Here is a 25,624-nt window from a genome sequence, read left to right as displayed (position 1 = left end):
TATGGTTATGGATCCTGTAATTGGAGTACAAATGGGTAAAAAGTAAAACATGTATGGTTTCCTTATCTGCTACATGAAAAACACTGCTTGTCACCTAAGATGTTTCATTTCTAAACTCTAGCCACACAAAAAATTAAGTAAGGTCCTCGCTCCATGGGTGTATTTTTTAAATCATAAAATAGTATTTGTATTATTTTGAAGATTCAATCTGAATGTTTTTAGGTGTTTTTTCAAGGTCATCACAGCCCTCTCCCCTCTCTGAGGTGCTTCATTCTGGCAACTGTAGGTATTTTGTTTTGTTTATTTATTTGTTTTGAAAAATTTTTTAAATAAATAAAACATAGAACATTGTTATGGCTGAGTCCCTGTAGAATGCTGTTTTTAAGTCCTTTGGATATAAACCGAGGAAAAAGAGAGCTGGGTTGAATGGTGGTTCCATTCCAGGTTTTCCAAGAAATCTCCCTACTGCTTTCAATTTTGGCTGCACCAATTTGCAGTCCCACCAGCAGTGTATGAGTGTACATTTCTCCCCACATCCTCGCCAACAATTATTGCTGTTTGTCTTCATAATAGCTGCCATTCTGACTGGAGTGAGATGATATCTTAGAGTAGTTTTGATTTGCATTTTTCTAATTGCTGGAGATATTGAACTTTTTTCATATGTTTGTTGATTAATTGTATATCCTCTTCTGATAAGTGTCTGTTCAGTTCCTTGGCCCATTTATTGATTGGGTTATTTGTTTTTTTGATGTTAAGATTTTTGAGTTCTTTATATATCCTAGAGATTAGTGCTCTATCTGATGTGCTTGTAGTAAAGATTTGCTCCCATTCTGTAGGCTCTCTATTTACCTCACTGATTGTTTCTTTTGCTAAGAAGAAGCTTTTCAGTTTGAATCTATTCCGATTTATTGATTCTTGGTTTTAATTCTTGTGCTACAGGAGTCTTATTAAGAACATTGGTGCCAAATTCAACATGATGTAGATTAGGGCCTACTGTTTCTTCCATTAGGTGTAAGCAAGGTCTCTGGTTTAATTCCTAGGTCCTTGATCCACTTTGAGTTGAGTATAGCAACACAATTAATAATAGCTAAATTATGGAACCAACCTAGAATACCCTTCCATAGATGCATGGATAGGGAAACTTTGGTGTATATACACAGTGGAACATTACTCAGCATTAAAAGAGAATAAAATTATGGCATTTGCAGGAAAATGGATGGAGTTGGAGAATATAATGCTAAGTGAAGCAAGCAAATCCCCCCAAAACCAAAGGCCAAATGTTTTCTTTGTTATGAGGATGCTGACTCAAAATGGCGATGGGAGGGGAGCATGGGAGGAATGGAGAAACTTTAGATAGGGCAAAGGGGAGGGAGGGAAAAAAAGGAGGGGGCAGAGGGTAGGAATGATGGTGGATGTACCCTAAGTACATGTATGAAGACACAAATGGTGTGAAAATACTTTGTGTACAGTGACTTGAGAAATTGTGCTCTATATGTGTAATATGAAATGAATTGCATTCTGCCATCATGTATAACAAATTAGAATAAATAATTTAATTTAAAAAAAGAAATAAAACATACAAACAATATGTAAAGAAGAAGCTAATTATCTATATCTCTATCCCTAATCCCAACTGGAACTTCAGAGATATCCAGTACTAACAAAGCAGTGTGTAGTATTCAATCACTTTAGAAAGGTGAGTTGGGTGTTCTTTTACAGATATAAATATATTATATATGCATTATCTAAAGCTGCCTTTGACTATATACAAAGACATTTAAAAAAAATTTTTTTTAGTTGTAGATGGACACAATACATTTATTTATTTATTTTTATGTGTGCTGAGGTTTAAACCTAGTGCCTCACACATGCTAGGCAAGTGCTCTACCACTGAGCCACACAACCCCAGCCCTACATAGACATTTGTAAAAGACAGTAAATATGTCTTCATTTTTCCTAATTTTCTAGGAAAAAAATATACTCATGTAAAATACACATAATTTTTATAAACTGATTCATAAGTTACATACTAGTAATTTCAGAAGTAATTTTTTTGCTTGCTTTAGCCCCTTTCCCTTTCTTTCATTCCTCTACTCACATCATACCCCATTCACCAGTTAAAATATGCTATCATTTTGTACTTTTTCGTGTGTGTGCATGCATGTGTGTGTGTGTAGTCATGGGCCTATTTATGGATTTTATCATTTTCAAAAATAAGAACTACTTACTTCTGTATGTCTTGTTTTTGTTCACTCAACAATAGAATATCATGTTAAATGAAATAAGCCAGACTCAGAAAGTCAAGGGTCATACCTTTTTTCTTCTATGTGGAAGTTAAAAAGAAAAAAAAAAAAAGGTCTTGGTGGGGAGGATTTGATGAAAAATAGAAGAGACACCAGTAGGGTAGGGAAAGGAGAACAGGAGAACGGAGGAAAGATTGGTAAGAGAGGTACTAGGGAATGAAATTGATCAAAGTATGTTATAGACAAATATGAATGCACCAAAATCAAACCCAATATTCTATACAATTATTACGCACTAATAAAAAAAAAGTATAACCCTTGGAATCCTTCCAAATCAACTGGTTCAAGTCTTTCATTATTTATATTTTATAATATTCCATGATATAAATGTATCAAAATCTATTAAACATTTTTCATAATAATTTTAACTCTGCTTTCAGTTTTTTGCCTAAGTGAATAATATAAAAATCCATGTATGTGTGTATATATACATACACACATATATGTGTATATATGTGTATATGTATATATGTATATACATATACATGTATATACATATGTGTGTATATGCACATATATATGTATACACACACACACACACACACACACACACACACACACACACACGGTCTTGGAATGGTTTCCTAGAACTGGAATTGCTGATTCACAGGATGTATTTTCATTTTAATAGCTGTTATTAAATCATATTTCTAACTTTCTCTCTTTGAACCTTACCAACAATATGTGTTATTGCTCTTTTTAGTTTGTGTCAGTGTTAGTGTTTGGAAATGAGTTCTTCCTCAAAGCTTCTGTGTTGATGCAGAAATATTGAAAGGAAAAATTAGATTATGAGAGTTGTGGGCTGGGGATGTGGCTCATGCGGTAGCGCACTCGCCTCTCCAGGTTCGATCCTCAGCACCACATACCAACAAAGATGTTGTGTCCGCCGAGAACTAAAAATAAATATTAAAAATTCTCTCTCTCTCTCTCTCTCTCTCTCTCTCTCTCTCTCTCTCTCTCTCTCCCTCTCTCACTCTCTTTTAAAAAAAAAAAGATTATGAGAGTTGTGACCTAATCTCATACAACCTAGTTTTAATGGACTAACTGGGTGATAACTGTTGGTAGGTGGGTGGGGTGTGGCTATTGGGGTTGTGTTCTGGAAGGGTTCATCTTCCCTTTAGCCCCTTCCCCTTTCTCTTTGTACTTCTTGCCTGCCATGAGGTGGGAAGCTGCTCTCCACCACACCCTTCTACCATGATGTTCTGCCTCATCTTGAGCCTAGAGCAATGTAGTAGGCTAACCATTGGCTAAACTCCAAAAATTATCTAAAATAAAATTTCCCTCCTCTAAGTTATTGTCAGGTGTATTAGCCACAGGGATAAAAAGCTGACTAACACAGTCAATATGATGGTTATAAGATAATTTCTCAATAGACTTTAATTTTCACTTCTCTGAGAATAGTTGAGCATAGTTTTATTCATTTGTTGGCAATTTGTATTAATATGAATGAGAATATAGTCTTTTCTCATTTTTATTTTGGGTTATTTGTTTTTTATTTCTAATTTATAGCAGCAATTTTATAAATCTGTTGATTGATTGAAACTTTGCTTATGATATGTTTTTGCCATTATGCAGTTTTAAACTTTTATTTGTCCAAAATTTCTTGCTTTGGAGTTTCTTTTCTTGAACAACAGGGTTTTCCCAACCTCTACATGAATATATAATCTTTTAGAGTTTTTTCAAAGATTTTTATATTTTTTATCCAACTCTTGAATCTATTTGAGTTAGAATTTTGAATTGATAAAAAATAGCAAAATTTAATTGTTTATATCAACATTAAGTTCAGTTTATCCAGTTTATTCTCATAACTTCCTATTGTATTACATTTGGAATTGAATTAAATTTATATATTAATTTTAAAAGATCTGGCATTTTAATTTTCTTTCTTTCTTTCTTCCTTTTTGGCATGGGGATTGAACCCAGGGGTGATTAACCACTGAGACATATCTCCAGTCCTTTATTTATCATCTTTTATTTTGAAATATGGTGTTGCTAAGTTGCTTAGGATCTAAGTTGCTATGGCTGGTCTCAAACTTGAGATCATCTTGCCTCAGCCTCCCAAGTTGCTGGGATTACAGATGTGTACCACTGTGCCCAGCTAGAAATTTTATTATAGTTAGTTTTTCCATCTAAGAGTAGAGCATGGTTTTCTGTTTCTTCATATAGTTTTTTTAAAGTATTTTATAGTTTTTCTTTATGTTGGTTCTGTGCCTTTTAAAAAACTTTTTCCCAGGTATTTCACAATTCTTGTTATTATTATAAATGGAAATATTTTCCCTTTTCCATATCTAGAATCCTATTCCAATATACAAAAAATCCAAATTATTTTATTAATTTTAATAACATTTTTACTAGAGGTATTTATGTTTTTAAGATATATAATCTTATCAACAAAAATGGTTGTATCACTTCTTTCCCGCTATTTATAACAGTTTTTTTTTGGTGTGTGTGTGTGTGTGTGTGTGTGTGTGTGTGTGTTACACTGCATTTGCTAAAACTTACAAGAAAATATTAAGTAATAAAGTGTGTGCTGGCAAGTTTTCTTGTTTCTGATTTTAAATTTACATTTTTGCTTAGTATAACATTACTTCCTCATTTGATAATTAACTCCTCCTATTCCTGTTTTACTTAGAATTTTAACTAAGAATTGCTGCCAGTTTTTATCAGCATGGATGACATCATGGATTTTGTTCTTTTATTTGTTGATGTGTAATAACTATGGTTAATGCGTAATAAACTATGGTTGATATTGACCCAAATTAGAATCCTGGAGTAAATCTTCATGCGTAATAAACTATGGTTGATATTGACCCAAATTAGAATCCTGGAGTAAATCTTCAGTCATTGTATTAATTTGATAAGGATTGCCATAACAAAGGGCCATGAACAGGGTGTCTTTCAAACAACAGAATATTTATTTTTTCAGAATTCTGGAGGCTTGAAGTCCAAAATTAAGGAGTCAGCAGGGCTGTGCTCCATCCAAAATCCATATGGGAGGATTCTTCCTTACCTCTTCCTGGTTTTTGAGGGTTTGCCAGCAATCTTTGGTATTCCTGGGCTTGCAGAAGTGTCACTTCAATCTTTGCTGGCATGGTGCTCTTCATGTATCTCTGATTTCACAAGAGCATCTGCTTCCTGTGTTTGTGTTTCTTCACATTGTCTTCTCTCCATGTGTGTCTGCTTATGTACTAATGACATTGGATTAAGGCCCACATTATGACCTCATTTTAACTCTAAAACGTTCTTTCCAATAATGACACATTATGAGGAACCTAGGGATTAGGACTTCAACATATATTTTCTAAAAGCATACAATTCAATTCATAATAGCCATACTTTAGGAATTTTAATGTATTCCTGGATTCTCTATGTTAATGTTTTATAAATAACAGATCTTATAAACTAAGATCTGTATGTATACATGGTATTTGTATATAGTTCTTTTTCAAAGTTAAACTGGCTTTATAATATAAATTGGGAGCTCTCTCATTTTATAAGTAGTCTAGAGTAGTTTATACAATATTGAAATTATCAGTTCCTTAAAGGTTAAAAAAATGTAGTGGGCTGGGGTTGTGGCTCAGTGGTAGAGCACTTGCCTACCATGTGTGAGGCCCTGGGTTCAATCCTCAGCATCACATAAAAAATAAATGAATAAAATAAAGCTATAAGAAAAAAAGTTACCTCATTAAAAAAAAAAAAGAATGTAGCTGTAAAATCATCCAGACTTGGTAAATTTCATTTATACTTTCTTTTAGGTTCTTGGTATATTCAAAAATTTCACTACTTCTTAGTTCATTTTGATAATTTGTATTTTTCTAGGAAATCTTTAGCCATTTCAATTTGTTTTCTTGTTACCAGTTAGTAATAGCCTACAATCTTTTCATCACTTTTGTATTCTTTAAATTTCTTTTCTTATTCCTAATGTTATATAGCTAAACATGTATCTTTTGTTTTAATTCTGAATCATAAGAGTTTTATTCATTTTATTAGTTGTTTGAAAGCATTGGCTTTTAGATCAATTTATTTTTTTACCCACTTCATTTATTTTTAGTTTTTATCAGTTAATTTCTTTTCCCTAGTTTGTTTTATTTTGTTGTACTTTTTCTAGTTTCTTAAAAAATCATATCTGTTTTGTGAAAAAAATCCCATATCAAGGTAGTTGTTTCTGAAATAATTGGAAAGGAAAAATAAACATGGGTTTAAACAACTGGTACTGAAATTTCACCTCAGGCAATAAGAAACAAAATATTTACATCATTATTTTTAAGCCTTCAATGCTTGTGATATTTGGATAACATTAAAATAATAATTCCCTTTTCCTTTCTAGACAAGGAAATTACTGATCTTCTAATTGGTCATATTTAAATAGCTATAGCTTCAAGAATATTTCTACATTACTAACTGTGAAGCTCCCTGCTCATTTTCACTTAGGGGGAGACAGTTTATCAAAAGGACCCCACCCAGTGGAAGGAGCAGGTGGTCTGCACTCAGTTGTCACCAGTGTATGGACAGGGCTAAGCAGTTCCTGTTTTTAGGCAGGGAATGTTCTGCTGGGAAAACCAGCTGGTGTCTTAAGTTCCCTCGGGTCTCAGTGAGATGCTTAAGAGTATCTGAGAACTAGCAAAAGGCTCCTGGCTTGGCAAGAGATGTTTTCATTGAGTTTATGTTAAAATTCGACTGCATAGAAAAAACAGGGGTTTTCTTTTATTCTTCTCCTCAATTGCTAACAAATAATCAAGTTTATCTTGATAATTTTCTTTGATTCTATATTTACTTGGTCCAATCATTGTAATTATTAATTTTACTTTGATTTAAGGAAACTGTATTAAGTTTTACTGAATTAATCAGACCTTAGAATTTATGGTAATTTTTTAAGAAAACTAGTTTGCTTTTCAGGATCCATAAGTTAGCTAAATAAAGTAGTAGCATAAAAATTAGCACCCTCCTAATGATTAAATATACATTTACGTACTGTAAACTAACATGCTAACCATAAAGTATACTAAAATCTTTCTTTCTGTAGAAATATTTTGTAAGCCTAATTATTATTGTTGAATATTGTTTTAGTCAGTTATTTTGCTGCTGTGACTAAAAGATCTGACCAGAATAACTGGAGAGGAGGAAAGTTTACTTAGGGGCTCTCAGTTTCAGAGATCTCAGTCCATAGACAGCTGGCTCCATTCCTCCTTGGGGCTTAAGGTGAGGTAGGACGTCTTGGTGGAAGATTATATGGAGGGAAGCAGCTCGCATGATGATCATAAGGCAGAGAGAGACTCAAAAGATATAAAATATATACCCCAGAATCACAACAATAACCTACCTCCTCAAGCCACACTCTACCTGCCCTTAGTCACCACTCAGTGAATCCCATCAGGGGATTAATTCACTGTTTGGGTTAGGGCTCTCATAACCCAATAATTTCTCCTCTGAACTTTCTTGTTATCTCACACATGAGCTTTGAGGGACACCTCACTTCCAAACCAGAACAAATATACATAACTAAAAAGAAAAAACGTACATGCAAAATGCTAAAATTCAGGCATTTCGATAATTCAATTGCCTCATTCTAACATTTCCCAATAGATAGGCACCAGGTCGTTTAACCCTTTTAAAAACAAAGAAATGAATTAAAATTATAGAACTCTAAATTTTTGAAAAAAAAATGAGAATTGAATAATAGGTCTAAATAAAAGAACCCATCAGAAATACATAGGTAGCCCTGTGGGGCTCAGTGGGAGAACACTTGACTCAGTTGTCTTTCATGCATGAGGTCCTGGGTTAGATCCCCAGCACTACCAAAAAAGCAGGGGTGGAGAATGGGGTTGGAAGGGAGGGTAGAGAAAGAAATACAGATGTAATTTAATTAAAGTGTGTTTTCAAATGATAACCACCTAGTGGGGATATATTTCTGAAATTACAAAAAAAATTAAGGAAAACACAAAACAAGAGCTCAATAAACCTTGTTAAGAAAAATGGAATATGTTCTTAAATATAAAACATAAATATATTACCTGTTTTATTCTTTTAGATTATGTTCATAACATTTATCTAATTATGGTACATTTAGAAAATTGGAGGGTATTTAAAAATCATTGCTATTATTCTTAATTGCTTTAAATCAACACTGAACCCAAAATAGTCATAGATAAAATCTAATTTTATAGAAAAATCTTGAATACAGTTTCAATTGAGCAACAAACCATCAATAATTATATATTTTGACTGACAGACGTCTTATCTGGAGTCATATTTTTAATCTCATCCAAAGATAAGTTTGTGGTCTACCTTTTTCAATCAGATTTGCCTTTATGAATTTTTCCCCTTGGAGGACAAAATTTTATAAGACTCTGCCTCTTTATGTTTACTGCAAATCTACTCTAATTTAAAAATGAGCAATCCTTCCTTTAAAGCAAAAGATTATAGATGATTCTTTTATCTACACTGTTATCTCAGAAGAGTAAATATTGAAAAATTCTAAAGGCAAAGGCCTAACAGAAATACCTAACAGAAAGCCCCTCTTTTCTCAAAGACTACCTTCTTTGAAGATTAAGAAGCATGTAACCCACCCAGGATTGTTTTGTGAAATAGAAGGGAGATCAGTGGAATAGATTAAGAAGGAGAGGAAGGAGGGACAGAAAGGAAAGGGGAAGAAGGATGGAATGAAATTGACCAAATTATGCTGTGTACATATGTGAATATACCACAGTGAATTTCACCTTCATTTATATATAAAGCACCATTTTTTTTCAAAAACTATAAATAAATAGAAGGAAGACAAGTGGAGTAGAGGAAGAGGCTCAGGGGAGAGAAGAGGAGCGGGAAAGGGGAAGTACTAGGGACTGAAGTGGAGCAAATCATGTTCCAGGCATGTATGATTATGACAAAATGAACTACCATATTATATAGAACTATAATAGACTAATAAAAAAATTTTACAGTTTGCTCTCCTGGAACATCTTCTTCCATTCAATAATGAGATCTTCTTACATATTTACTAAAGTTCCATAATGCAATAGGCAGTAAAAGAAAGTGTAGTAAGCAGACTTGGCCTTTGAATAAAAAGATAAACAGGCAAACATATTTAATACATAATATACTATGTATGTATTTCTACATATATTTATCAGCCTTGATATTAATATGAGATTATATGGATAATTTTCAATGTGCAATTAGTCAAAAATTTAGAAAACTTAGAATGACTTTATAGGGTGGCAGCCTATATGAACGGCACTCAAAACTTTATACTTAGGAACTTCAAAAAGAAAGGTGTAAGCTCCATCATTTATAGTCTTACAGACTTTGAAATATCAAAAAAGATGCTTTCTTAAGTTATGCTTTTTGTGGAAGAATATTACCTCTGAAATCAGAAAACAATTATTTAATCAGCAGCTGTGCTACTCCTGGACATGCAAATCATAGGATAAGGAGGATGACATAGCTTCATGTAAAGCATGTTATGAGTTTTTGTTTTGAAATATAAACTATCTTTTAAAACTTTTTGAGAAGTTTAGACACTAGGAAATTTCTTATAGTATTTAACTTAAAAGCCTCAGAAATCTCTATTCTTACTCTAAAACGCATTTCTGTGATTTAAACATGCTTCACTTTCTATTTTGAGGATGTATTAAAATTGAATATCCCCTACCAGATGTGGTGCTGGCATAATCACATCTGTAGGATCAGCAGGATATAATAATCCTGAATCAGACCCCACTCTATATAGATTTAGTATAATCCATTAATGATTAAATGGATGTTTGAATAATTAGAATAATTTATTATTTTCAATCTCATACCAAATTAATTACAAGTATACTAAAGAATTAAATTATGAACAAATAGAAGATAGTAAAATTGCTTTTATGATAAAAAGAAAATTGCAATTTAAAAGTGAAGAAGTCACAAAGGAAAAAAAACAATAGATTTCACTTAAAAAAAAACTTTCTAGATAAAACACATCATACACTAAAAAAATCACCAATTAAACAATGGAAAAAAAACTTTCTAGATAAAACACATCATACACTAAAAATCATCAATTAAACAATGGATTATTATCCCTAATATTAGAAAATTATTTCAGATTAGAAAAACATAAACACTCTAATGGAAAATTGAGCAAAGAACACAAATAGACAACCAACTAAAGATGGAGTAGATATTGCCAGAAAAGTGTGAAAATATAACCAACTTCACTAAAAAATTACTATTTAATGTATCGAAGTAGCACATTTTAAAAGTTAGTAATATTAAATTATTGTTAGTGTGATAAAATAGGCCCCTAATACATTACTGGTGTGAAATTATGATACTTGGGTTTCTCCAATTTATAGGGGAAAAAAAATCATACTTCTTAATCAAGTTCCTCAGAAACATTCATACATTTTTTCCTAGTGATCCCCACTCTTGGAATCTATCTAAAGAACTACCAAGATTCGTGCATAAGAAAATCAAAGAGGGTTATTTATAATTTTGAAGGCAAACTAAATCTTCCGTAATAGAAATGATTAAATGAATTCATTTATACCTCTTTGATGCAGTCATTAAAAATCTTATTTTTAAAGTATATCTAATTTTCAATGGGGAAAAACAGTCTCCAAAACTCCAAAACTTTATTGCTCTTTGTACATTATAATTTTGTAATTATTATTTTAATTTTATAAGTATCCATACATTATTATTATATTGACTTTTTTGTTGAGTATATGTATTTCCTATTGGCAGAAAGATATAATATTACCAGTTATCACTGAGTGTGGTAGTATGGAACATTTATTCTTAATATCATCCATATTTTATATAAGGATGTGAGTTATTTTAATCAGAAAAAATATTCCTTTAAAGTTGAATTTTATATTTTGTTTCCATTATTTATCAACACGAGGAGGTATGCCTATAAACACATAAGTTTTAACTCTGGCCAATTTGTTGTAGAGAATGATAATGCACAGAGTAAACCTTGTCACTATTGAAGCACAGACAGTACTGTGTGCCCTGCTTTCATTGCGAATGTGTTCAGCAGCTATTTTCACTGAGTATCTGCTTCTTGTGAGGAGAGGAAGGAGGAGCTTTTAGGAAGTAAGCAAAATAAAACTGCATTACGTGGCTCAAATGAAAGGCCCTTAAAGCACATGTGTCCAAACACAGAAAATATGCATCATTTATAAGGGCCAATTTATTCAATGATAGTTTATTTCATTCTCTAGAGTGTGGACTTCACTAACAGGGAACATTCAAGGCATACATCCATTAACAAACTGGAATATGAGAACGAAAGACTTCGAAGTGATCTTGCAAAACTTCAAATCAATGGAAAATCAGCATGGTCTAATCAAAATACCTATGAAGAAACAGGAAGATACTCCTATCAAAACCAAATAAAAATGGAAAAAAATGAAGATAGGTATGCCAGCTCCATTATATAAGGACATAAGTTTAAAACATTGACATTTATCTTTAATTCATTTTAGGTGTTTAGTCATTATTGCTTCTTGGTCTTTGGGCTAAGATAAAGAAAAGTTGTTAGCCGTTATTACTGATATTATTACTAACAAAATTGTATTTATAATAATAGTAGTGCTTCTCTAACAACACACAGGACCTAAACTGTATGTTTTGGTGAATAAACTAATAGCCGGATCTGTTATTTCCTCAAATATACTCCTGTGGGGGATAGGTGTGCTTGGCTCATGTTGTTAACTAAGCATATCTACAGGAGATAAATTCAAAAGTTAATGGGACATTTAAAAAAAAAAACAAAGTCTGTTCAAGATTGTCATGGGTGTAGCACAGTTCTCTCTTTTCACCATGCCAGCCCTATGTACGTATTAGAAGGAAAGACATTCGTCTGCTACATGAAATAAAACTGTTCAAAAGTGCCAAATTAATAACCCTCTTCTGGTGATGAAGACTGACCACTATCCCAAAAGAGTTCTCAGTGGTGGGGTGCTGTGGTGGCAAGGTGGCAGCAGCAGTATAAAAGCAGTAGAGAGAGGATGAAAGAGGCCACTCACTGGCCACAGCCATAGACCACTTCTCTGATGAGAACTGCTCATGTGTATTACCATACTAATGTGTATTACCCAGCATTATCTGAAAACCCATCCAAAGGCCCTAATCTTGATTTGGGTACAAGAATATATTTTCTAATATTAAATAAACACTTTTCAAAGTGCTACCCTACTTTTAGTTCTCTGCAGGTCAAATGATGACTCCCAGGAAAGAGAGACAGGCCCCTAAAAATACCATAAAGGGTCTTCCTGTGTGACCATCAGTCACCTGTCTAGTACTGATCACCCATTAGGTGCAGCACGCTGCTGCCTATAGTTTCTTGTGGAAATAACTTTGAAAGCCTTAGATAAGGGGTCCAGGTGTTGTTATTTAGAAAAAAAAGACAGTAACTGTGTCTTTTATTATTTCTAAAAAGTACTTTTCTTGTTTCAGTACCCCTTTCTTTCTCTTTGTCAGACAGTACAGAATGTGTTAAAAGTGCCTAACAAAAACAAGACAGTAGGGGACAAAGAAAGTAACATAAGAGGTAAAATGCTCAGCAGGAGATTATCTTAATAAGCAGTTTGGACGACTGTTCCTGCTGTAAAGCCTTGTGTCCTGCCAGTTTCATTTGTTGAAAGTTTCATTAAATTTGTTTTAATGCCTCATCTGATTTCAGTGTTCTCCAGTGACCTCGTTTTTAAAAGAAACAGCATTTCAAATGTTCTGAATAAATTATTACATGTAGAACCCAGTATGGGGAAGAGTTGTTGAGATGCAAGGACACTGTGAACTCACCAGTGGAGAACTGTAAAGCAGAAACCTCTGTATTTATTTTAGCAAGTAAAAAATGAAATAATTCTTTTCCTCAAAACACAGCTTGGTGAAGTCAGGTAGTCAAATGCTATAGATATATATTTGTTAGGCATAAATTGATCAGAAAATATACAAGTCATGGTTATATATCAATAGCTAATGCTATTGAACTATTTTTATTGAACTATTTTAGGAAAGAAAAACCTTTTAGATAAAGGTTTATGAAGATAATGCTCCACAAAAATTTAAAGTCTAGTGTAGGGAAATTCTTGCTTTTAACTGAAAAAAATGTATATTAAGTAATCTTTTATTCACACTTAACCCAATTTGGTGGTTTTCACTCTCTTCAAAGTGATGTTTTTAATGTTCACTCACTAGTCCAAAGCATTTACTTTCTAATATGATAGTTACTCAGCACTTTTTAAAAAAATTATCAAATTAGTTGAATTTGGTTAGGATGTTCTGAGTATTGTCCTTAATAGTTAAGAGTTTTAAAGTTTCAATGACTTATAAGCAAATTTGGCATAGTGGTATTCAGAACTATTAATTTTCAACTAATTTTAATAAATCAATTTTATAATAAATGGAACTTGTCTATCTATGAGATATACACTTAAAAGTGAATTTATGGTTTTAAAAATTGTATCATATACTGGAAATATTTCAGTGTCACAAACATTAATCATTAAAATGGCTTCAAGTCTAGCTAATAAATTAAAAGTTTCTAATACTAAAAAGCCACAAAGTCAATAGGTTTGTCATAACCACTTGCATGTTTCCCTGTCAGGGAGTGAATAGTCACCTAGAAGCCAAAACTAAGTTGAGAAAATTTTATACCATGCTATTGCTCAAAAAGAAGCAACACAGCTGAATGGTTGTAGGCCAGGCAACAATGAACAGTTCACAGAATCAGGAGCTCATGTGGAGTTTTATGTGAGGCTGGAAAACGCTGGCATAGTTTGTGATGGGATCTTGCTTTATGCTTAGGAGATGATCCCATATTCTAAAGGGAAAGCACTGGAGCCAGGGTTGCCTGTACATACAGAGGACAGAAAACTGCAAAGCTGACTCAAGACTCCAGTAGATAGAGTTCTGCTCCCTAGCACAGCAACTGGGACCTATCAAAATTGGACTGGGGCCTTGAAATAGGATCCATGGGAAAGCTAATTGAACAGATCAGCTTGTGAAGGGATATTAGAAGCCTTCTGAAATAATTTTAAAGATAGCTTTTAAATTGATATATGTAGCATTTTATGCAAGGTGGTTTTATGAAGTATTTGAATAGCTATATTCTAGAAGAAGAGCTTGTCAGATATAAAGATGATTTAAAACAGAAGCACTTTAGTTCATAATGTAGTCTTTCCTTTCAATCTCTACATTTTATTGATCTTACTATAAAAAGAATGTTCCTATATAAATTTTAGTAATTAACATCATAAAACTGTATCTATACATCCATAGCAAAATGGATAATTGAGATAATTATTTAGATAATTTAGAACAAATAATACTTTGCCTGAAATCTCTGTATAATTGAGAATACAGATATATGTATATAGGTTTCTTGAATCACTTCTATGATTATCTTGTTTTTTCCACTCTGCTCTGAAGTATAGATGGCAGCCACTCAAATTAAAAGGTCTGGCCTAAGATTAAATGCAGATGTACTATGCAACTGTTATCATTCTGTTTGAATTGTGAGATGTTCCATCTTATTGTGCACATCATAAACCATGTTATTTCAGTTAATTTGCTGTTCTGTTTCCATGGTAATCATGGTTTGGAAGAATGGGGGAAAAGATTTATTTCAAGATAAGTAAAAATGGGAAACGTGTTGTATTTGTTTTTATGTACTAATTTACAGATGCCTCACTTAACTTTTATTGCTATTTGTATGAATAGCTTTGAAAATGTTTGCATAATAAGAAACAAGCCTAGGTAGAATTGGTCTTTGGATAAGAACAGAGAAATATAATGTGGATTTTTTAAACTTTGAAGACTTTGAAAATGCATAATACCTGTGGGAAATTTGGATGTTAGTAAAAATAAATAATTCCAAATTGGATAGATTTTTATATTTTCATGGTCTTTGATGATTAAATGTAAACCACATTTATTATGGAATAGAGCAATTTAATCCTAAATAGCCCATATTGTTGGGACTCTTAAAATAAAATTTTTAGGGTAAACTGATTTGTTTCTTTGTTTTATTACTCATTTATCTGGTTAGCAGACCAAAATTTAAAATCTATTAGTATTTTTTCAGTCTCATCTTCTACCTGTATTTTGGCATAAACCATACTTTTCATGCTATGTTTTTTATCAAAATTGTGGAGTTTAATATCAGGTGAACCTGGAAATGAGTCAAAGATTCAGAATCATCACTTCCTAGCAATTTAACCTGATTTTAAAATAAATGATTCTATAAAAAATATAGTTTTTAATTTTACTTTCCTCTTCTGTGGATAATGTTCACTAGTTAGGATTATTTTGAAGATCAAATGTGTTTAAAATAAAAGCATCCAATCTTTATTGAGCATTTAGTATGTGTCAGGCATTGTGTTCTAAATGTTTTACATATATTAATCATCTAACTCTCATAGCAACCCTTTCTTATAAGTGATAAAATTAAAGTCACAGCAAGATAAAGCCATTTCCTCAAAAACACAAAACTAGTAAATGGAGGAGCTTGGGAAATATGTAAATTGAAAACATGCTATAAATTATTAAATCCTATTGAGATTAGAGTTATCATTATACAAAGACTTGTTTTAACATTAAAAATATATATAGTTCTATTAAGATAGCCAGCAAGGTCAAAGTAACAGAGAATTAAAAAAGTGTGTCTGTTTAGAAATGTCAGTGGCAGTTGTTGTTTGAGATTTCTCTCAAATAGCTTCAGTTATTTAAATGACCAAGAGATACAAAAGTAGAACACAGAGAGTAGAGCAATTCAGGTGATAAGGATAGCAGAATTAGGAATTATGTCTTTAGGAATTATTAGGTTTTCTGCATGATTATTAGTACTTCTAAGTCTTTTTTTGACAAGCTCTCTACCACTGATTCCCATCCTCCTAACCCCAATCACAGTCTTTTATGTAAAGTAGAAACTGTTTTGTTATTCAGAAAAATTGTTTTCAAAGAAATACCAGTTAATAAGCCTAAACATTTTGCTATGTTTTCCCCTAGCTGGACATCAGAATATTAAAATCCTTGACAATATAAACAAACACGTACCCTTGGTAGCAATAAGGACAACTATTCTTTCTCTCATAGACTTAGCCAAGATCATGAACCAAATAGAAGTACCACGCCTCCAATGCCACCTTTGACATTTCGAACCAAAGAAATGGCAAGTCCTTTGGTTAGTGATGATGAAGTATTCCCACTGGTGAGTTGCTGGTTGCTGGATTTTTTTTTTCCTTTAAGGGGTGATTACTTTTGTACTGATACCCATATACTAATATATGTAGTAGTTTAAAAAATGTCACTTCTTGAATAGACTCCAAGATGAGTTTGTGAGTCACTCAGCCATACCTATTTATGGAAGGAAAAGAGACCCGTAATATTTCATTGAGTGTTTCAGTCAGTGGTTTTTAACCTCTGGTGTAGAACAGGATTACTGGTGACGCTCTTTTAAAATGCAAGTGTTTGGAACTCATCCTCGGTATTCTATGAGTCCTCAGAGATCTGTATATTTTAAGAACTGTAAGTGATCTTTTGTTCCTTTTTAAAAGCATATTTTTACAGACTCTGACACACTTGCAAATACATGTACCAATCATAAATGGGAAGCTTGAATCATGCAATGAAACATATTGATATAACTCTCCCAGGTAATACAGAGTATTATTAACTTCAGAAGCCCCACCTGTATCTCTTCCAAAATAACCACTATCCTGACTTTTAACATGATCAGTTTTGCCCATTTTTAAATTTTATGGAAAGTGTATCATACTGTATCACACACACACACACACACACACACGGGATTGAATCCAAGGGCATTTAACCAATGAACCACATCCCTAGCTGTTTTTATTTTTTATTTTGAGACAGGGTCTCACTAGGTTGCTCACGCCTTTACTAAGTTGCTGATGCTGGCTTCAAACCTGCAGTCCTCCTGCCTCAACTTCCTGAGCCACTGGGATTACAGTCATGTGCCATGGCACTGGGCTGTATTCTTATGCCTGGCTTCTTTTGCTCAATATTGTTTCTGAGATTCAAAATCATTATCCATATTGTTTTATATAACTTTAGTTTATAGATTTTTTCTATATAAATTGTATATAAATACAAAATGATGCTATAGTTAATTCTGCATTCATTTGATGGGCATTTATTTCTAGTTTGGGGTTATTACAAATAATGCTGCTAAAACAATACCTTTTGGTGCACATGTGTACACATTTCTGTTGTTTCTATTGAAGATGCATCTAGAATCATTAGATCATATGATATGGTTATGGTCAGCTATAGGAGACATTACCAGACTGTTTACTATTTGAACCAATGAATACCTCATAAAGTAGTATATGAGAACTTTCCTTGTTTGCCGCAGTCCGGCTGCAGCAAAATAACCGGGGGGTGATGAACAACTTGTGTACATTGATACAGCAGGAGTGGGAGCCATTTATTGTAGGACTGGAGAGATATTTATACATTCCACACAGCTTATCTTAATTAGCATAAACTAGATACATCAGTCAACCAATAAGAAATCTCCACACTTAATGGCTCGCTGGCGTTACTTCACAAACCACTCCCTCTGGCATTTTGCCAGGCGCCACCCAGACTTGTTTACAGACTCTAACACTTGTTCTATATCTTTTCAAACACTTGCAGTTATTAGTCTTTTGTATTTGGACCATTATGGCCTTGCAATAGTTAATACTGGATTGTTTTAATAAATATTTCTCTACTAAAAACGAGGTTGAGCATCTTGTTATATATTTACTGGTAATTTTTATATCTTCCTTTGTGGCATGTCTGTTAAATGTCCTTGCCCAATTTTCTTTTGGATTATCTTTATTCTTGTTGGTTAGTAGGATTTTTTAAACATATTCTGAATATAAGTCCTTTATTGGTCATATATATTGCAAATACCTTCTTCTACTCTTACATGCCTCTTCTATTTTGATGAGCAGAAGTCCTAATTTTAATATACTCAAATTTATGAATCTTGTCCTTTGTAGTTAATATATTTGATAGTTTCTGAAGATTCCTATTTAAACCTGTCAGAAGGTTATAAAATAGTGTTATCTTTTAGAAACTTTATTTATGTTTCAAATTTAGATAAATAATCTAACTGTAATTAATTTTTGCATATGATGCAAAGGAAATCCTCAGCCTCTTTTTCTTTTGGGAATGTTCAATTAACCCTAAACACTTATTCCAGTCCTGTCAATTCTTTTGGATTTTCTATATTCACTCAAAATAATGCCAGTTTTATACATTTTTTCCTTTTCCTTCCCTTATTGTACTGACTTGTATCTCCAGTAAATATTGAGAAATGATATTACCAACATCCTTTACCTGTGCCTCATTACAAGAAGAAAGCTCTCAACATTTCACCATTGTGTATGACATTTCTTGTAGATAAGTGGTAGATCCCTTTTAAACGATTAGGGAGATTCCCTTTTATTCCTGTATTGCTAACTTTTTCACGATACAAGGTTTTATCAAATGCCTTTTCTATCTCTGTTAAAATGAACATAGAATTTTTCTCCTTTGCTATGAAAATATAATATTTTATTATATTATATTTTATCTTGATTTTAGATTAATCCAGATTTGTGTTCTTGGAATAAACCTAACTCAATCACTAAATTTGGTCTCTTAATATTTGGTCTAGAATTTTTATTTGGTGTTCACAAGACAGATTGACCTGTGATTTCCTTAGTTGTCCTGATCAGGTTCGAGTGTCATTATGCTGACCTCATAAAGCAAGTGGGAGGGAAGTGTTCTTAATTTTAGTTTTAACATTTTTCATGGTTCTTGAATTTTTATTTGATACTTTTTTTATAGTTTACAATTCTCCACTGAAATTTTTATACTTTTTGTTTTAATATATGTACATAAAGTATTGAAATAATAGTACTTTTAGCAATCACCTTCCCTTGTATTCAAAGTATATTATGTAAATGTTGAGTTCTCTCCATGGTATCCTAATATAGCATACAAATTACAAAAAAATTAATATACAACAGAAAATATTTAAATTGAATAGGGTGTGCCATGAGTATTTTTCTTTCTTTTTTTTTTGGAATATGTCACCTCATATTGGTAGAGACTGGAAGTGAGAGTTAAGCAATTATAGTAGAAAGAGAAGGCTTTAAACTATTAACTTTTGAAGATTTAGAGATTTCTAAAGCCTCGTCATATTGTGTTCATAAAAACATAAAATGTCAACTTTTAAAACAGAATAGAGTTTCATACTAATAAACTAAACAAACTTCCTTACTTATTATGGGAATCTCTAAGGAAACTTTGTAATATCTATACCAACAAAAACTTTGATCTTTTTTTTTTTTTTGTGGTGTGTGTGTGTGTGTGTGTGGATGTATGTGTGTGTGTGCTGCTAGGGATTAAACCCAGGGTCTTGTGCAAAAACTTTGATCTTTAATGACTTAAAGAAATCTTGTATCTGGTCCAGCAATAGGGGGAAAAAGTAATAAGCTGCTAACTACTTCATTATTCTAATATCCAGTGAGTTTATTTAGGATTTGAAGATCATCAGTTTTCTGCACAGTGGGTTCCTTTACCACTAAGCGGGACTCAACATCAGCATATCCATCAGTCTATGAGCTCTCAGATAGTGGTGCTGGCAAAGGCAAAAGGCAGACTCATAGAATGCACATTAGTTTTGGTAAGGATAAAGCATTGCTCTTTCCAAGGTGTAAGGGACTTGATGTGATCAAGTTGCCACCAAGAGGCAGGTTGGTCCCCTTAAAGAGTACTGCATCTCAGGAGCTCAGCTGCATTTTCTACTATGAGCAGATTCAGATGTTCAACAGCAACAGAAGTTAGGTGACTCTTGGTGAAAGGGAAACCTTATTGTTGGATCCATAAATTATTTTCATTGGAGTGGCCAAGGACAAAATAAGATCAAGCCATCCTGTCCACTTGATAGTGCTCTATCTCAGTCACAACTTAATAGAATGGCAGGAACAACTTTTCCCCTGAAACTTACCAGACTCCATATGGCATTTTTTCTACTAGAGATTTTTTTTTCTCTTATGGGAACTGCCAAGACACAAATAGCAGGATTTCTGTACTCTATGCTGAAACTATTGTTGAGCTCTTTCTTGTTCTAGGAGTGCTCAAAAAACAAGAACCGGACTTCTGTGTCACTCAATAAATGGGTCAGATTATTCCACCCGAAAGTAGAGCGTTTTCACAATGGATTCACTTGTACTTTACTTAAATGTCCTGACATGCCCCATACTGCTAGACACCTAAAAACAATGTCATGGCCTTGAATTTTTTATTGGATTTATCTTTCACCATCTGGAGTATACATGTCTTTGACAAACTTGCCACTTCTTGCTTATTAGGCCTCATCCATATGATGTTGGTGTTAATATCATATGTTATATGTGATAGTCTTTGGAATGGTCCAGATGGTCCAGGTCCCTTCAGAATTTACTGTGACAACATCATTAACATAGTTTGGTCAAAGGCCATAGATGTATACTGTTGTCTATCCCATGCAAATGCTGATTGCTTCTGATCCTCCTTTAAATTTAATATTAGAAAGAATTCATTTGCCAGATCAACACCAGCCTTGTACCCAAGGCTGTGATGTGCTGCTTTAGTAAAGATACTGTACTAGCAGTTATAATTGCAGCAGCCACTTGGATAATTTTTTAGGACTCCACTACCATCTGCAAAGGTCCCTAGTTTTGGCAGGGACCAGATTTATAAACTAAATCCCCTTATAAAAAGGTTCAACTCCATACAGATTGTTGACTCTTCAAACACTTTCATAATATCTCATTCTTCGTAATAAAATAAAAACTAAGACCAGTGAAGGAACCACAGGATTGGAAAATTAAAGTCCAAATTTCTCCAACTTTTTTTTAATAATGAAGGATTTTAAAAAGTATCTAATATTGTCCTTTATTTAATAAACAGATTTTTTTCTCTTTTATGTAAATAAGCACTAAACAAATGACAAACACCTAAATAGCATTTCCACATTAATAAGAAACATGGAGTTGGGGCATCTCAACTGTAATAGAACAGATAAGATGCATTTCAGCACTATGGCCTTCCCTAACATGGGACCACTCTTACCCCTGAGATATGCCATGCAGCCAGACGTCCCAAGTATCAGTTGGTTCCTGTGTTATACTAATCCTTTTTATTTTTCTACATAAACCTTTAATCCAGTTCTGTTATAATCTTCAGGTTTTTGGAGTTGCCTATTTTCAGATGGGAATCACTGGCTTTACAAATGAGTAGAACAAGTTTTAAGCAGTTCCCTGGTGATTACATTGCCCCTGCATTTGCAATTGGCCACTATAACATTTCCAGAGCTTTTAAGGTAATGGTACTGTGATGTGTGTCCTAGTTCCATGAGGATTCATGAATGGTGACGATGTTACACTGGTAGGATTTTAGCCCAACATGAATTATTTCATTACCTGCTGCAGCATTTGACAACATGTCAGAAACGGAGCATGCCTAGAAAAATGAAGATTTTAAAAGGCTCTGTATTCCTCATCTCACTTTTCTTTCTTTCTCTCCTTAGTCTCCCCCAGATATCTCCTTCCCTGCTTCTTTGGCTGCACAGCATTTCCTTATGGAAGAAGAGAAGCGAGCAAAAGAACTTGAAAAGCTTCTAAATACACATATTGATGAACTGCAAAGACATACAGAATTTACTCTTAATAAATACACCAAACTAAAACAAAATAGACATATATGAGCTTTTAAACTTTTTTATTTGCTCCCCAACCCCAAGAAAAAAAGCTCTGGCAAAATATTTACAATGCTGAGTATAGGAGCTAAGACATTTTGTTCTATTTTCTTGAGTAAATAATTTCTGTAAGGCAGCTAGAAAATAGCATTTTGTTTGATAAAACTGTTTGTATTTCTGCATTAACATACTAAATTGTTCTGCTATAGAATTGCTATAAAATAAACATGACTACTCCAAAAGAGAATTTTTTTTCTAGTCTGAGGAATAGTTTGGAGTTAAAAATTCAATTTTTCCCACCTGAATCATGTATACTAAAAACCCATTTCCTCTTTAACAACATAAAATGAGAGAAAAGGAAGTGCCATATTTCAAATATCAATGAATCAAGTGCAGCTCAGTTGTACTAAGTGTGAACTCAAGGAATTTTTAAAATGAAAAATATGTAAATATTTTGAACTATGTAAACATCGTAAGACTTCTTTTAGGGGAAAAAAAGATATAGCTATATTGTTTTTACACTTACCTTTGTAATGTCTGGTTTAATACCATAAAAGACATAGAATGTGCAGTATACACACTTAAAATATGTGTCAGAGATCAATGCTTTCCTGTTACTTCATAAACATGAATAAGAAAAAAAAATATAAATCAATACTGTTTCTACATTCTCCTTTGTAATCACCTGTTTTTAATTAATAAAGAAATTCAAATTCAGTGGACTTAAACACAAATGCCAAGTTTATACTGGACAGTAATAGCATGGTAGTGAACAATAAAATATATAAGAATGATAATCCAGTATTCTATTTTTTCTTAAAAAATGGGTTATATTATCTGTTCTTGCTCATCTTTCTATATCCTACTATACATAGAAAGAAAATTCAAGTTAAGTCCTACAACTTTTATGGTTTTCCTTCCTTTCAAAGAAACAATCTCAACATACTGAACGAGAAGTCAAAATGTCCATAGATAACAAATGTCATTTTCATGTTAAAAATGCAGAGAATTATACACTTTAGGTGACATGACCACGTGTATTTGTATAGCTCTTGGTGTTTGAAACAGTCTCCTTAATTCAGGCTGCTATAACAAAAACACTACAGGCTGTCTGTGGCTTAAACAACAAATATTTATTTCTCATAGCTCTGGAGGCTGTAAAGTTCAAGGTCAAGGTACCAGATGAGCTGATGTCTGGTGAGAGCCCAGTTTCTTTCTTAGGGACAGCCACTCACTTGCTATAATCTCACATGATGGAGGAAAAAAATCATCTCTTTCATGTCTCCTCTTTTTTTTTTATATGCCCTTTTTAAAAATACCTTTATTTCATTTGTTTTATTTTTATGTGGTGCCAGGGATTGAACTCAGTGCTTCATGCTTGCTAGGCAAGCACTCTACCACTAAGCCACAACCCCAGCCCTCATGTCTCTTCTTATAAGAGCATTAATCCGTTCTATTCTTGGGGTGCCACCCTCATGAACTAACTAGTTCCTAAAGGCCCCATTCCCTAATACCATCACATCAAAGGTTAGTATTTAACACACGAATTTGAGGGGACACCAACACTGGGCCCATAAAACTTCATATAGCATTTTTCATTTAAATTTAAAACAAGCCTGTGGTGTCAATAAGGCTATTATCCTTGCCCCTGTGAACCAGAACTATTAAGTACTCGAGATCATGGTAAGAGAGAAGCTCAGAAAGGAAATGCTGGCTTTCTGGTTCCTGACCCTAGCTCTATTACTTGTCAGTACTACTACTTATAAACAAGGATCGAAAGAGAGGGGAAGATGGTGGAGAAGGGAGTGCATCACCCCAGTGCGCCGCGTCACTGTGCGGGAGAAAGACGAGGTGAAACAGCTGAAGGCTATCTTGGGAATTTCCAGTGAAATTGAGGTGCTCCAGAATCTAGTGGACGGATTTCCATCGCGCGAGGTTCGGCTGCGGGGGCTCAGTCGCGGGCTATTTCTCCACACGGAGGGTCGCAGTGCCTGATCGGCGGACCGCCCCGCAGCTGGAGTCTGCGGCGCGCGCTGGGAAGTGACGAGGTGCTGGAGCGGGAGTGCAGCGATGCGGATTCTGGGGGCTCCTGCCAGTGGTGCAATGGCCGTGCTTAGTGCTGAGCTCCGGCTTTGAGACAGAGGAGAGAAGCGGTCCAGTTCGATTCTCGACACTGGTCGGACCACGGAGGAGGACAGCAGCCGCCATCTTGGAGAGCTGATGTAATCATCCCTATTTTCTACTGATCTCAGCTCATTCAGCTACAGAACAGGTGATTTCAGGCTGGTACTTGCCTGCGTCTCGCAGACAGATCGCTCAGGCTCCTGAATTGTGCCCAGCCAGACTGCGGCACTACTGATCTCAGCTCATTCAGCTACGGAACAGGTGATTTCAGGATGGTACTTCCCTGCGTCTCGCAGACAGATCGCTCAGGCTCAGGGCTGGAGAACCTGTGGAGAATACTCCTTGGGGCTCGCTCCTGGCAAGGCGTGCACCGGGCTTTGAGCGGCCGGATTCTGGTTCCCCGGGCTGCTTTGGCCCAGGGCCGGGGAACCTGCGGAGACTGCGTGTTGAGGCCAGCTCCAAGTGGAGCGGGCGCTGAGCTCGGGGCGGCTGGGCTCTGACTCCCGGAACAGTTTTGGCCCGGGGCTGGGGAGCACGAGGGGACTGCGTCTTTCAGCCTGCTCCCAGCGGAGCGGGCACTGGGCTCTGGCTCCTGGGGCTGCTTTGGCCTGGGGCTGGGGAACCCGCGGGGGTCGCTCCATGGAGCCTGCTCCTAGTGGAGCGTGGCCGGGATTGGAGAGGCCAGGTTCTGGCTCCCGAAGCTGCTTTGGCCCAGGGCTGGGGAACCTGCGGTGACTGCTTCTCAGTCCGGGTCCTGCTGGGTGCTGTGGGGGCCAGGGGCAGAGTGGAGCTGCCGCCTGTGCCCAGAGCAGGCCAAGTGACCCGCCGGCGTGGTATCACAACACCCCAACTGCAGCTGGGGCCGAAGAGAGTAGCCGCCCATGCCTAGAACAGGACCAGTGACCCGACGGCGCGGTAGCCAAGTCACCCCATTTGGAGTAGGGGCTGTGCAGAGCCGCCGTCTGAGCCTGCAAGGTAGGCAGACCTGTGACCCACTGGCAGGACAGGCCCGGTAGCCTGCCAGCGTGGTGGACAAGTAGCACCGAGGCAGTCACGTCACACGGGTTGGAGTGAGGGTGGAGCAGAGCCACCGCCCGTGTCCGGAAAAGGCCCAGCGACCCGTTGGAGAGGCAGTCAGGTACGCCCACTGGGAGTGGGGGCTGAGCAGAATTGCCGCCCGAGCCCGCAAGGTAGGCAGACCTGCGACCCACCAGCGGAACAGGCCTAGAGGCCTGCCAGCATGGTAGACACGTTACACCAATTGGAGTAGGGGCCGAGCAGAGCCACCGCCCACATCCGGACCAGGACCAACGACCTGAGGGCATGGTAGTTACGTCACCACAATTGGAGTGGGGGCAGAGCAGAGCCGCCACCCGCGCCCGCAGGGTGGGCAGACCTGCGACCGACCAAAGTGGTAGACAGATCTGCAAGGGAGATTTCCCAACTATACAAGAGCAATATAAAT

The 25,624-nt window shown here is 35.2% G+C and overlaps 1 protein-coding gene across 1 annotated transcript in view; it reads left to right on the top strand.

Moving 5' to 3' along the window:
• Positions 1–22,044, top strand: part of DEUP1 (deuterosome assembly protein 1) — a gene marked incomplete at its 3' end in the record, with an annotated part of 82,960 nt that extends 60,916 nt beyond the window's left edge. Inside the window, exons 12-14 of the mRNA XM_081281706.1 lie at positions 11,513–11,709; positions 16,389–16,503; positions 21,868–22,044. Coding sequence (XP_081137832.1) covers positions 11,513–11,709; positions 16,389–16,503; positions 21,868–22,044 — 489 coding nt within the window. The remainder of the gene's footprint in view (positions 1–11,512; positions 11,710–16,388; positions 16,504–21,867) is intronic.
• Between the last annotated feature and the right edge of the window lie 3,580 nt (positions 22,045–25,624).

Source organism: Spermophilus citellus, assembly GCF_964194105.1.
Source record: "Spermophilus citellus genome assembly, chromosome: 2".
In the NCBI taxonomy this organism is placed as follows: Eukaryota; Metazoa; Chordata; class Mammalia; order Rodentia; family Sciuridae; genus Spermophilus; species Spermophilus citellus.
Note: the sequence above shows the minus strand (reverse complement) of the source record. Positions and strands in the feature narration are given on the sequence as shown.